The sequence below is a fragment of the Egretta garzetta genome, unplaced genomic scaffold, assembly GCF_000687185.1.
Source record: "Egretta garzetta isolate BGI_Z169 unplaced genomic scaffold, ASM68718v1 scaffold608, whole genome shotgun sequence".
NCBI lineage: Eukaryota > Metazoa > Chordata > Aves > Pelecaniformes > Ardeidae > Egretta > Egretta garzetta.
Window position 1 is genome coordinate 171,443 of NW_009260498.1, and position 14,752 is coordinate 186,194.

At 47.1% G+C, this 14,752-nt stretch overlaps 1 protein-coding gene across 1 annotated transcript; it reads left to right on the forward strand.

Annotated features, from left to right (window-relative positions):
* Positions 1–6: 6 nt before the first annotated feature.
* Positions 7–4,000, forward strand: TMEM250 (transmembrane protein 250). The gene is made up of 3 exons (XM_009644510.2): positions 7–430; positions 1,033–1,212; positions 3,416–4,000. The coding sequence occupies exon 3, from the start codon at positions 3,549–3,551 to the stop codon at positions 3,966–3,968; it is 420 nt and encodes a 139-aa protein (XP_009642805.1). The 5' UTR covers positions 7–430; positions 1,033–1,212; positions 3,416–3,548; the 3' UTR covers positions 3,969–4,000.
* The last annotated feature ends 10,752 nt before the right edge of the window (positions 4,001–14,752 follow it).

Consider the following 14,752-nt stretch of genomic DNA (forward strand, 5'->3'; position numbering starts at 1 on the left):
GGCCGGGCTTTCGACCTCGCAGGCCCCGGGGAAGTCCTGGCCGAGCTTCCTGCCTTCAGTTCCCTTCCCATGTCGGTCAGGTTTAATTTGGGACCTGGTAGGATGTAGGAGGAGTTCGAATTTCCCCTCCTTCCGGTACTCCCGGCTTTCATTTATCAGCACTAACCTTTATTTGTCATTGTCCCTAACCTTGTTTGACTCCTTCTGGAACACTTTGGTCCTGCTGGTCCTGACTGATGGCCCTGTCATCTGTGAACCTTGCAGTCTTTCTGTCATCCCTCCTCCTCCTCCTCCACGAGTTATGAGTACCCTGAGCAACAGCAGACCTTGCCTGGAATGTGTGATAGATGAAGAGAAGCAGCGCGGTATTTTGGTAGCTTTCTCATCACACACTCCATTTTTAAAGGAGAGGGAGTGAAAACTCACCAAGGTGAATAGTTATCTGGATTTTTGACTTCCTGATGAGGCCGTTGTTAATGGGATGCTTGGGATAACGTCAGCATGGCCGGCGTTGAGTTGCCTGGGCCTTAGAGTTGAAATCCTTTGAGCTGTAGGATGATACCCCGAAGAGGCCAACTCGGCTTTCCAGCCTCACAGAGACGCCTTAAAACAGGAAGGCCCCCAAAAATGATCTTGAGGAATGGGTGTCCAAACCTGTTTCTAGGCAGCATGTGCCAGCATACAGGTTTGGGGGCCTGCTCCTCCATGTTCTGTTTGGAAAGCGTTGGCTGGGCATGCTCTCTGCATCGTGTTTCGTACGCCCCAGGTGAACGGTGGTGGCTCTGTGACAGGAGAAGGTGGCTGACGAGTTCTTTATCTGTGATTTTCCTGTCTTTGTGTATGGTATTGAATTGGCTAGCTGATTCTTTCCAGCGTGTATCAAGCTGTAATATGTATATTACTGAGCACATTATTCTTTTTAGAATTTTTATGGGATTAAAAATTCATGCTTGGGGAGGGGCCTTGTATTTTGGAACTTTTTAACACACAAAATGAGCAAATTGAAACTCACTCTCTTGTTTTATCTTTTAGATCAACTCATATGTAGAATGTTGTGAGTCTGTGAAGCACCTTAGCAGTTTCTTTCACTCTTCCTAGAAGGCCAGGTGTCACAGGAAAACTTCACTTTTTTGTTACAAGAATTAAGTGGCATCCAGAAACGGCAGCGGATTACCGACCTTCTGCTGAGTGGATGGCAGCACCATTAAAAATGTAATATTTCAGAAAGTTTATTTTATTCTTACAATGTTCTCCTGCTTGTGGCTGTTCCAGTGGTGACATTTGAGTTTATCTAAAGAGCATGAACCTCCCAAAGGCTATTTCTTTACATGGTGGGCACGGTAAATGGGGACAAGCTGCTGCTGTTCACAAAGAGTTAGTCTCTGCAGCTGAGCTGTTTGAGTGGTTCTCTTGGATTCATCTGTTGAAGGTTTTGTCAGAATGAAAGCTCCTCCTCTAAAACCAGGGCTCAGACGTGAAGCCAGTGTGTTGAGTTTGCCCCTGCAAACTACAGCTGCTGCAAGCGGGGTTCGTGCTCCGTCACTCGGGCACGGTCTTGCGGAGTGCTCTCAGTGCGCGCACCGATTTCCCGGCAGCTGCTCAGGGACACGGGTTAAGTAGCTATGTAAGAGTTTGCTGGAAAATGCTAAGGTGTCTTTTGTGTCCTGGTGAAAGAGGTTGTAAGGAGAGACTGCATCATCAGATACGGAATGCTCTGAATCTGGAGTATGTGAATTTTAACCTATCTTGCTAATTTAGTCCTCCAAAAATATCTCTGAAAACAAACACTGAGCCATATATACACAGCATGTGGGAAGCGTGTTCGGTTGCATGCTCCAGGCACAAAACTATGTTTGGTTTAAGTAGTGTTGGTTTAGTATCTGACCACTTTATATGGCTTGCGAAATACATTCTTGTAACACACTTCCGAGCTGCTTAGTATTTCCTTTCTGCAGACAGGAAATTATGGCAAAGAGGCATGTAAAATTATGGGGGTGTCTTTGATAATTGAGAACAGACCTCGATTTCCTAAACTCCTTCATCGTAAGTTAACCCATCCTCCCTTTTATTAGCCCCTGATTCATGTAGAGCCAACAGATTACCTGCAAATTTCTGTAACGGTGAAAAGGAATTAGAACCTGGGGCCAAGCAGAAGAGATCAGAACTGCAATTTCCATTTACATGTAATTTGAGGCAGGAAGCAGTGAAGAGGCTTACGCGGTGATGCACATTGTATTACAGAAGGTTTTTGATATCAAAGTACAATTTCCCACAGCCTTGCAATTATTTTTGTTAGTAACAAAAGTAAAAAAATCCTTGAAGTAACTTTTAAATTACTTTACTTTTAATTTGAAGAGTAATAGGATTTCTGGTTCAACAAAGGGAAGATCTGCCTGGGTCTGAGCGCCTGGGTGTGTGAGGAGACTGGGGAAGTCCCTGTTGTTTTCTAGCATTATCTGATGAGTGCATTGTCGTTTCATAATTCCCGGAATTTGGCACATCAGGAGCCTGGGGTGAAGCAGAGAGCAGCTAACAGGCTACTGCTCATCACTCGCAGAACAACAATGGGTGTGTGGAAGGATGTTAAGATTATAAATCCTAAACACTCCAGAAGATCAAGATATTTCAGTTATCTCTGCGGGTCCCACAAGGAGAAATAAACTGGTAGATGTCTTTGAAAGGCTGCCTTGCCATTGGATGCGGTGACAGTGAGACCGCAAGGCTTGGCTGAGCAAGGGGAGGAACATCCTGTGGAGTGTGAAAAACATGATTGCCTCATTGTTCTTGCAAGACCTTCCATTATTTTCAGTTTGTTTATTTGGTGAAGCTTTGCCAAGTTTAGAAATGAGCAGAAATCTAGAATCACCGCTGTGTCTGGGCTGTAGAATCCACTTACAAAAGTACTTGGAGAACTCCTTTTTTTCTTTAAAAGAAATATGATCCAATGCAAACGCATATATCAATATTACTACTCACATGGGTGGACTCTTGCACGACTGCTGTTTGATTAAGAGGGATCTGTGAATTAGCCAGGATAATTCCAGAACAAAGTTCTCTTCTTTCCTGCATTAACACTCTCAAGCTTGTAAAAACTTACAACTAGTGCTGATATTGCGTGCTACTAGGGAGCCGTTTGGAACCTGACTTGGTGATGATGGAAACAGAATTGTGTTTCTATATGTCTGCCCGGAAAACCGTAAGCAAAGAAGCAAAGCAAAGTTGTTTTAAGCAAAGAAGTTGAGTGTTGCAAAGTTGTTTTAAGCAAAGAAGTTGAGTGTTGCAAAGTTGTTTTAAGCAAAGAAGTTGAATGTTGCAAAGCCGTTGTAAGGAACCGCCAAGCCGAGAGTATCTGCTGTGCTGCCTCTCCTCCTGCTGGGGCTACTGAAATGTGTTTTCCTTCTCTGCCTTCCTGCAGGTCTCTTCCTTCCTGGAAATTCAGCAAAGAATTAGCGTGCCCGGGCTGTTGGATCTCTTCCGTGTTAATGGATAATATTTGATATGTGCCCTGTAAATCCTGCCCTGGGACTCTCTGACCGGTGGGGTGCCTGATGCCTGTAATCCCCATTCCCCGCCGGGTCCGTTCGTTCCACGGCCCCCACACGACCTGCCTGCATTCGGCCTGTGGCCCGGTAAGGACCACTCACTTGGTGCGCACCAAGTACAACAATTTCGACATCTATCTCAAATCCCGATGGATGTACGGATTCATCCGTTTCCTGCTGTACTTCAGCTGCAGCCTGTTTACCTCCATCCTCTGGGTGGCACTCTCTATCTTGTTTTGCCTTCAGTACCTTGGCATCCGGATCTTTCTGCGTTTCCAGTACAAACTCTCCATCATCCTCCTCTTACTGGGGCGAAGGCGGGTAGACTTCAGCCTCATGAATGAACTGCTCATCTATGGAATTCATGTGACCATGCTGCTAGTAGGGGGGCTGGGATGGTGTTTCATGGTATTTGTGGATATGTAAATAAAACAAGCGCATGTGGGCCGAGAAGGTGACTTTTCTTCCACCCCAAAATGTGTCAATATCTTATTTCCTTTTTTATATAAATTAATTTATTTATCAGTGCTGCTTTTTACTGACAAATTAAGGTACTCATCTCTGGAATTTGTATCTTTTTGAGGGTGCCATTTTGATTATCAAAGTGCAACACTTGGGTGTTTTTTCTTTGCACAGTGCAAGTTAATATAAATTTCTTCTAGTCCATAGGAGCCTACCTTGCTGCTGTTCCTGTATTCCTGTGGGTGTGAAAAGGGCGGTGATTTATCTGGAGGACAGAAGCCGGATAACTTTGCACCCCACGCTCTGAATCCATCTGCACCTTTTTTCTAAAAATGTCCCTTAATGTCTCAGGCATGTAATACGTATCCTACTTGACCAGTGTTATCCTTTCTCTGTGTAGTTTGCATTTTGCGTATTCCGTGCTGAGAATATGGGGCCAAATTCAACCGAGTGTAGGGGATTTGGGGTTTTTTTTTTTATCTGTTTTGGTTTTAGATTTGTGCAAGACATGCTTTTGACCCACTATACTGTTCTGTTCACTTTAGTGTAATTCTATAGCTTCGAATGGCTTTGTGCTTTTCAGGCAGTGAGTGCTGAGTAATTGACTCTTACCCTGGTAGAACAAATCCACTGGAGTGATGGGAGCAGAGTTTGGTACGTGTGCTCTTGAAATTCCCAGTCACAGCAAATATGTTACCATTTTGCAGTGATTAAGGGGAACGCGTTGCAATGGTCCTTAGTGTTTAGGTCTTGGCATTTGGTTCTACTTTTCCCTGAATTGATTAGTTCCAATTAGCTCTGTCTTACAGAGTATGGTGAGATTTGACTGTCTTACCTAGGAGAGATTGAAAGCAGAGTGCAAACTGAAATGGCAGTAATTGTCCTCTGCAATTACAGAAAACATTCTCTCTCCTACCTCTGCAGCAGTGAGAGTGGGGTCACTGGAGAGCTTTACTAACGGCTCGAGGAGGGAGTTAAGCATTGAGCTTAGTTTTACCAGTCTTGATCTAAGATCTCAGGCTGTTCCTCTTGCAGTCAGTCAAGTAATGCTTTGTTTATCGAGTCCAGAAGCTGGCTTAAAGTTTATTTTTCTTCTGGTTTTGTTTGTTTTTCCTTATCATGAAATACTGCTCGTGTGTTCTTTAAAGAGCTGTTTAAAAACAAGTTGGTAAAATGATGGGAGACCCTTTTTCTTTTTTTCCCCTCCCCTGAAATCACTGGAGTCGATCATAACGGAATAAGCAAGACTGGAAATATGTGACTGTTCTTTTATGATCTCTTTGGTCTGAGATACGAATGTGGCTGAGAACAAAGCCAGTTTGCACACAGGGAAGGATACTTCATATTTTAGCTTGTGAGTATTGCAGTCTTTTGCTGACATACTTTGATTTGTAGGCTTATGGATGCAAAATAGGGAAGCTTCTGTCTGAAGCCCAAAGCTAAAGCAAACCCAGAAATTATCTCATTATCAAGTGTTATAGATAATGCAGGCTGAACACGCAGAGCTGAATAAATAATGGGCCGTGGTGGTGTGAACTTTAGATTAGCCCCGCGAGAGCCAAAGGCTGTTTCTGCAGGAAAGATGTAGTGTCAGCATATGTCACAAACTGGTGTCTGGAAGTTTCCGAACTGTAGAGCTCCCCAGAGCTTTGTTCTGGGATCGCTCTCTGGACAGCAGGTACTCGGTGTCCTGCACGTCCAAGCTACAGCTTGCTCTGTGGCCAGAGGGAATTCCCAGTAATTCCCAGCACAGTGTTTTCCTCCCCAGTACAGCTGTCAGCCTGGGGCGCTGGAGCTCTGGTGTGCAGACTGTGGGACTCCTGGGGTGGCTGTGCTCAAGAATTTCTGCAGGAAAGATGTTACAGATGGCCAGCAAACAGCTTTGTGCGAGCTGAGAGACCAGCCGGGACCCCAGCGATGCACAGTCGAGAGCAGCTCTCCCTTGCCCGTTGCAGGAGGCACAGCATGGAGACTGCTTGGAGGTTGGATGGTAGGACCTTGTTTCACCTTGGAGTGGCTGTATTCCAGCATTCCTTATAATGATGAGGGAAAGGGTGATTTGTGGTACGGGTGGGCACTGCTGCGCTCCTCATCCGTGCCTGCTTCAGCTGGTGGGTGCTCTTTGCAGCAGCTACACTCAACTACTTGACCAAACCTGTGGTAGTTTGGTTCAGGCTCCAAAGGAAGTAAAGGTCTAGGCTGTGACCAGGTCGTGAACTTCTCTAGTTCCAACCTGTTCTTTGAAAACCCACACAGGAACAGGGTGACATGGTGAGCTTTGATGTATATGAGCTTGGAAACCGGAACGCTGATCATGCGATTAACACATGAATAGCAGGTGGTTCTTCCAAGACTAATTTGGTCAAGGAACAAAGGAGGTTGTGGGTACGAGGAGTCTCATACTTACCTTTTCCATCGCACGTAATTTGACTACGAGCCAACCACTTTATTCCATAAATACGACGGCCTGAGTGAGCTTTTTCTGAGCTCTCCCTGCTAAGCAGCTGGCTGCATGGCAGTGATCTCCCCTTGAGTTGGGACACCTCTCAAGGTTACTCCTCGAGGCTGAGAGACCCCTTACCACGTGCAGATCTTTGATAAGTGGCCGATATTGCACCTAACCTTGTATCACAGGGCATTAAAATCTTGTGTTGGTAACTTTGAATCATTATTATATCCTCTGTGCAGTAAGTAATAGATTGAGCCTTGCCATCAGACTTTGTTAAGCCTCACATCTTACTTCAATAAAACCACTTTTGCTGCTACCTTTGGCGGTGGTTCTTTAAGCAGTCCAGATCTGCTCCGCGACACTCCTGCAGTGGCAGCTGAACAAAGCAGGAGGGCTTCTGCGTTGTGGTTCATTGCTTTACTGCACAGACTTCCCATCAGCCCTCTGCATCCAGATTCAATGGCGCGTACCGGGGAAAAAGTACGTGTCCTTATCAAATCACAAAAAAGTGATGTTTGCCAAATGCCCAACTGTTCCTCGAGAGAGACCTTGGGGCTAAGTTGCTTTGAAGATGGTGGGAAGTGATTCCCCATTCTTCTTTTGCAAAGGTAGCCAAGTACCTGCTGTCAGAATGCCCTGAATCTCAAGTCTGCAACTGCACACTGAGATAGGCAACCCCGAGATTAAATAATTGAGAAGGAAGCCTCGGAGGCATTATGAACTTCAAAATGCTCTCAGTCTTGGTCATTACCAGCACTTGGACACCTTGCAGTGCTCGGGGGGTGTGATCCTACCAGCGTAGTGGGGGAAGTGAGGTCCCTTTGAAGTCACGCTGGCAAGGAAGAGGAATTAATTTTCAAATGATTTGTTTTATGATGTAATAATTTGAACATTTTAGATCTACATGAGCGGAGCAGTATTTGGCACCTTTACGGCACTTTTCAAAGCGTTTTCCAACTGAAGCTAATTAAACCTCACAACATCCCCAGGAGACTGCAGGATAAGTAAGATCTTGGTAATGGTTCAGAATTTAAATTCAGTGTTTTTAAATTTGAGATTTTTTTTTTTTTTTAAAGCTTTTAGGATTACTTTGCCAAAATATTTTTTTCTCAAGGAGCTGAGATTCTGAAAGTTTCTTACAAGCTCAAGGGGAGCCAAGCCACAACTGAGGGAGGGAGAAAGAGGCAGAACAAATGTTGTATTAAGTATATGCAAAGAATAAGCTGGGTGGGTTTTTTTCCTACATTTAGTTTAATTGAAAAACCTGGCATTTTTAATAAAGAGGGGGAAAGAAAACCTCATAAGTTAAAACAAGTAAGGAAACGGGGGAAGCTGAACTTTCTGCTTTTCAAGAGTGAAACAAGTGGCTTATAATGGTATTTGCCAGAAATATTTCACGTTGAGCAGGTAGTTGCAAACTGTGCCCCACTGGGGAAGTTCATATTCTCTTGGATTTTTTTTTTACTCTTTCCAAATTCATTGATGCTGGGAGGGATGGATCGGGATCCAAAATGCATTAAGTCTTCCCTTCCTACTATATAAATGGCTGTAACTCTAAAATCTTTTGACATTTTCATTTCAGCGTTCTTCATCCTGAACAGCCAGAGCAGCTGGTTTGTTCCCTGTCTCTTTTTTTTTTTTTTTCCTTTTCTTTTCTTTCCACGTTTGGGCTTTAAATATCGCTGTTATACTCACTGGGTTAAAAATGTCCTCAAGAGTAATTAGGAAAAATACTAGAAGTACTGACTGGGGAGTGTGCATCCATCCCACACCTATGCCACCCCCTTCGGAGAACTTCACCCGTGAGTCCTGCTCACTCCAGAGCTTTCCAGGTGTTTGGGCATCAGAGAGGCTCTGGCTGCATTGCGCAGACTTAAGGCCGGGGTGGTGGTACCGTGCGGTGGCAGAGCTGCCTTGGCCTGTTGTTTAGCCCGTGAATGTACGAATGAGACGGAAGTGCTGGAGTTTCACCTTGTTAACTCTTCAGAGCGTGACACCAGCTGGTGTTTCGGGTGCCTGTGAAATTCTGTATGAAACATGCCACCTACATTAAAGTTATTTTTTTTAACATGTTGATGGCTTGATTGCTTGTGAAGAAAAAGGAAGAATTTTGTCTTATGCTGCTGGTATCGTTCTGATGTGGGGATATCCCAGATCCTTTTCCTCAGAGCAAGTGCGTGGTAGAGGACGATCAGTCCCTCTGTGGTTCCCTCACTGAGTGTTGGGTAAGATGTCTCTTTTTACATCCTCAAAGGGTCATTCAGCAATGACTTATGAGGAGAGCCAGGAGTGCAGCACAGCCTTCTGGCTCCTGGGCTTTGGCTCTACTAAGCAGTCTGTATTGCCCACCGTGGGCATCTGATTTGGAGGAGCTGTCCCTTCATACTGAGGTGCACATCAATTAATTATTAGAAGGTGCTGTCTTTCCTCCTTGCCTTGCGTGGAGCTGAACTTGCAGTCCAGAGCTGTGTTGTTCCAGAGGACACTTGTGATGATTCCTATGGGAATAGCGGGGAATATTCTTCCTATGATGGACTTCATCATTCCTATTGTTCTAATGTGGAAAGTACTACCGTGATGTGCAGCAGCATAAAACCCTAAAATAGATGCTGGGTGGGATTTGTTCTCCACTGACTGGCAAGGTTGGAGCCAGTGGGGGCACAGCCTTCAGAGCCCCAGTACAGAGAGGATGACCGCAGGCCGAGCTGGAGGTGAACTCCTGGAGAAACAAACACGTGTGTGGATAGAGCAGCCCACGTCCCCATGCATGTATGAGATGCTCCTTTCCGTTATCCCGACTTAACTGCTGAAGAGTCACAGTGGAGGCCTTGAAAGAAAGGGAAAAGATTTTTCCAAAAGAGAGAATGGTTTGGGCAAGGGTGGATGTATTTTCCCTTTCAGTGTTACATAGGAAACCATAAGCAATGCTCAGGAACGTGGCTGGTGCTGTTAGTGCAATGGCAGATGGCAAAGTTGGTTGAGTGCTGTGGAGCATCAGGCTCAATGACAGTAAAGGGCTCGGAAATGCACTATATAAATGTGCCTTTTCTATTATTAATGTTATTTTTAAATACATCTCTTGAGCCTTTGCCATCTCCTAGGGAAGAACTTGTTTGCCTGGTTCCTAGAGTGAGCTTCTACCCCGGGCATCTTGTGGTGCCAGCGCAACTGGCCCAGGCTGGGAAGCCCAACATCCCCAGGGAACAGCCTGGGGGTTCCTCAAAGGCAGGCACCATGCCGTGCCAGCAAACGCAGCTTCCTCCCAGGGGGTGCTCCGAAAGCCGAGCCTTTTGCTTGTGCCTGTACGGCTTTGGGGTCAGGATTGTCCTTTTCCATAAAAGTAAGCCGGGGACAGGTTCTCACCCAGTCTACAGGTTTAAGTCTCAAAAAGGCACTGGGAAGACTGGAGAAGAGACCAGTCCCTTACCCTAAAGGGCCTTACCTGGCTGAAAGCTCATTGTAACTCTTCCCAGGGTTCTCCTAAATTGCTGATTTTGTTTCTTTCCCTCCTGGGGAGGTAGGAGACAGCATTTACCACCAGCTGCGGGAAATAACGCGGCACGTTTACTTTCAAGAAGGGTTTTGGCTGTTCTGGAGCCTCTAGCACACACAGATAGCACGCTGTTCCAGTGAAGATGTTGCTGGAAAATATGAAGCCTTATTATCTTTCTGCGTTTTTATTTAGCCAAACAAGGTTTCCATAGCTCCTGGACAGCTCTGCTGCTGGGGAAGAAAGAAAAAAAAAAAGAAAACCAACCCTCATTTCTTCACCTGCCAACTCTCTGCACTAATTTTGTCTTCCTGCTTGAAAGCAGTCATCGTGCCCAGAAAATGTCAGTTCAAAGCAAAGTTTTGTCCAGTAATGAGCCAGTGAAAATTGTTTAGTGTAAGATCTTCTTGTGCAGCCATCAAAACTGTGCCTAGGTGAGAGCAGAGCTGGGCTGTCAGGGTCTGCTCTGAGCTCCCCGCCCGGGTGGCTTGAAATCAAGGCTGCGTGCGTGCCGCGCTTCGAGGCTTGTCTGTGTGCTGAGCTACCGCAGGAGCCGCTTTAAGTTATCGTAGATGAAAGGAGCATCCCTGCACCTCCCGCATCTTTCTCAAGCAATAAATTCATGTACTGGGAAAAAAAAAAAAAAAAAAGACCACGTTAACTTGCACAAGGGCTGTACGAACACGATGCTTCTCTGAGCTGATGCACGTCGGGTTTTGGAGAGCCTCTTCCCCCGCTGACCTCCACCCCGCACTCCGCTGGCTGCAGGGAGCGTGCTCCAAAAATGTGTGATGTTCCCCCAGCTGGGTAAGTGTGCGAAAGGGAGTTGTTCCTCTGGCGGTCGCTCTCCTCCTGCCAGCGCTCAGCCATGTGACGGAGGCTGGAAGGGCCGCATCCTGCCCTTGGATGCATGAGAGTGTAGTAAATCAGAGTCCCTAATGCATCCAAAAGCCAGCTTTCCCCTGCATGGAAAATACTGTGTGTAACACCAAGAGACAAATACCAAAGTCCTTAGCTGGTTCTTTAAAAAAAAACCCAAAAAACCCTCCCATTGGCCCTGGTGAGAGTTTTGCCTGAGTAAGGCCGTCAAGATTATGCATGCTAATTAAATGAACCACCCATCCCTTCAGAGTATGCTCTCTGCTGGGAATTCCCCTCTGAGTAACTTGCTCCCAGTGAGGAAAGGAGTTGCATGAAAAATTTCCCAGATGGTGAATCCGTTAGAGAAAATCACAATCTGTTTGTGGCTTTTTCAAACAAAAAAGAGCACAGGAGACGCTGCGGAATAAATTTGTTGTTGCAAACCATTTGCTCAGTAATGGGGAGAATTTAGATGGGCAAAGAGCTTTTTTTTTTTTTTTTTTTTTTTTTTTTCCAGAGGAGTCTTATCGCCCTGCCTCTAAAAATGAGCAACGGTTTAAAGAATAAATTGCAGCGATGTATGTTTTAAAAGCCTAATGCGGTTACTTTAATGGTGCCTGTTCATTTATTCTGACATCAAGGGTGTCTGAAGCCGCTTGGGGGACAGTGGCCTCATCCATGCAAACCTCCAAAGGAACAATTGCTGCTGTGTGCTACGCCCGGCTTTGTGTGCCCGCCCGGCACAAAGGAGCCGTTTCATGCAGAGCCACCGCGTCCTGGCCAGTCTCCTGCCAGCATCCCTGGGCACGGGGACCCACGCAGCCGCGGGACCCCGGCTGGCTGAGCGCAGGGCTGACCCTAACGCTGGCTGTGATTTGGGGCCAAAGCCAACCCCAAGCAGGGGAAGGGGACTGGGAGACGATGGAGCAGCCTTTGGCTGGGGAAAGGCGTTTGGGCTGGAGCAGGCGTTGGCAGAGCCCGGCAGCGCTGCCGGGCAGGAGTTGCCTGCGCGTCCCAGGGGGAAGGGGACAGTGCTGGCGGGGGGGACGGGACTGGGGGGTGGCTGGCACTGGGGAGGACTTGGATCCCTGCTTCATCCCTCAGAGCCTGAGACACCGCATCGCCGCATGCAGCCTGCCTTTGCTGCATTACTGATGTTGCCTGGACACATTTCAGTTAAAATCTGAATTTCAGAAAAAGCTCCAAGCCAAGAAAAATTCTTCCAAGGTTTTCTTTTTTTTTTTTTTTTCATTTAAACTTCAAATGAACACTGCTTAATAGTTTCTTGGAAACGCGTTTGCTTGCAGTTATGTGCAATGTAGGCACTGTTACTTCCTTCTTTTCCATGTGAGGCTGACTGCAAACTGTCTGGTGGCAAACATGAAACCCGGCGTTGTGCAACGCAGTGGGGCTGGGGCCGAGGCAGGCGGCTGGGGAGCAGCGTGCACGGCTAAAATGGACTGAATTGGAAATGTGAGGTTTTCTTAGGAAAACTGATGGTGAATTCTTGTTATGCATACATTGATTTAATCAGCCAACGTCCTTTTAATAACCCAGTCCTTACTGCTAAGAGTTACGTAAACAGGCGCCGTCTCAGTTTTGCCAGGTTCAGTTTAGGAGAGATTTATGTGCCTTTGGGATCTGCACAAGTGCTGAGCTTCAAGGACTGAGGGTCCAGCGCAAGTCATAGTGGGGACTCGCACGCGGTTCCCGTACCCCAGCCTTTCCTAATGAACCAAGCTGGGAGTGCTGATTTGCCAACAAATTCCCTATTTACTGTTCACCAGAGCATCAGTTGTGACAAATAAACAGAAGAAGGCAGCATTTCACTGAAAGCATTTTATGCACGGATTAAGACACTACACAAAGAGAGCTCCTCTGGGTACATGGGAAGGCTTGGTTGCAAAGTAGCTATCGCCGTGCTCGAAGGGGCTGCTGGTAGGGCTCTGCAGTGCTTGCCAGGTCAAAAATCACCAAAATGCAGGTATTTCTGAAGCCTGGCTGTCCAAAGGCAGGGGAGCGGGCTTGTCTTTGCAGTAGCAGGGGGGTGATTCCCACAGAGCTTGTCTGTTGAAATGATGCCTGTATTCACGCATTGTGAACGCCTTCAGAAAGGGATGAACGTGGTGCCTGGTTTGGAGAAAACACAAGATAATTTTTATGATCAGTAACGACGGGATAGCAATGTGCTACAATAAGGGCGAGCAAATTTCACGCTTCAAGGACCGTAACTGCTTACCAGAGAGGGCAGGGGGGGACCGATGCTGTTCTTTGGGAATGTTGGGCATGCGTGAGAAGAGGGCTATAGGATTTTTGGTCCCTTCCTTTAAAGCATCAAGCACCAACAAAGAACTGAAGCAAGAGCCAAGACCTGTAACCTGGTTATAGCTCGGGATAAACGCCTAGTTCTGCTGGAGTCAATGGCAAGCTCTCGGTGCTTTCAGCGAGGTCAGGATTTCACCTTGTGTTCTTCTCAAACAAAACTGCCTGTTCTTGGGGAAATAAATAAAACATTTGAAAGCGATGCTCGTAAGGTCAAGTTGCAATGTGCGTACGTACAGAAGATGTACGTTGCTTTGTGTCAGTGCATAGCATAAGAAATACGAGGCCAAATCCTGGAGTCCCTCCTTTCAGGCTGCTGCTGTGGGGTTTTTTCCAGGCTGACTTCGGTGCCGCTGGTGGCTCCCACGTTGCTGCCGTGTTTCCCGGCTTGCACAGAAACACCCGCTGCCTTTGAGAGCAGCGCGTGGATGGGACCGTCAGGAGGAAGGCGAGTTTGCTTTTCCCATGTGAACGGCAAGCACCAGGGGTTGAATTCAGCCCAGGTGGGCAAGCTGCGTCTCCCTGGGGGGTCCAAAAGCCCCCAGCACAGTAAGATGCGAGCGGGGCTGACCCCTGCGGCTCAGCCCCTTTGGGGAAATCAGCCCGGGTCCTGCTGGGCAAATGTGCCCATCGCCCTCGGCTTGGGCCCTGCCTTGTTGGTTGACACCATGCAGCAAAACCACAGAGGCCAGAGACAGGCAATGGCCGATCTTCGTTCGCAGCCTGCCCATGACCTTGAACATCTTTTACATCCTTCCAGCGCATGATTCGGGGGAGAAAGCAGCAGCGGGGGCGGTGGCACAGTATCGAAATGTTTGTTCAGCAATTGCTGCAAAAAGAAAACTTGCTTCAATCTGCAGAGATGCCAACTGAATTTTGTTTTGGTTTGGTATTTTGGAGGCAAGCCAAACGCAGGATGTTGGGAAGTCTTCAGCAGCTACTGCCTGCTTGTTCCATACCAAGCATAACTCTGTATATATTTTTATCGGCAAACTCGGTCCCACGCATCTTGATGTGCAAACAAGAGCCCTGGCTTCAGGGCTGCTCTTCCCGGGCACTGGAGGGAACGGAGCCGTTTTCCTTCCCTGTTTCCTTAAGTCAGAGTTGCAGGAGCTGGCCTGCAAAGGTATCTTTCTTCCCTGCCAGCTGCCAGCTGCTAAGAGGAATGGCAAGTGGTTGATTTGATTGGAGAGGGAAAGAAAAACAAGTTCCGAACCCGCTGGGGGTCCCCGCTCCTCAGTCTCGATACAGGGGAGGTTTTGGTGCGGTCCTGGCTGCGATTCTGCAAAGGTTGCAGTGAATTTAGGATATTCCTTTTTGCATTTCATGTGGGGATGAGGCGCGTTTCTGCTTTGTCAGCAGAAGGGCCTGCTCTCTCCCTTGCACAATAGAAAGCCGCTGGGTATAAATAGCCTTTCGTGCCTGTCACCTCGGTGACTTTAATGGCGATGCCCTGATTTAAGCCCTGCTTCCAGAAGATGCTTCAGGTGTTTGCTCTCCCCACGGGACTGAACACGCATTTAAATTAAGCGCCTGCTTAAGAGGCTCTAAGCAGCGACGCACGAAGCCCGTGATTTTGCGCTTTCCAGAGCTGGGACTGGCACAGGGGGTGGCGGGGGGGGAGGG

What these genes read in the sequence shown, in the direction of transcription:
- TMEM250 (XM_009644510.2), top strand. Translation starts at nt 3,549, where the DNA reads ATGCCTGTAATCCCCATTCCCCGCCGGGTCCGTTCGTTCCACGGCCCC.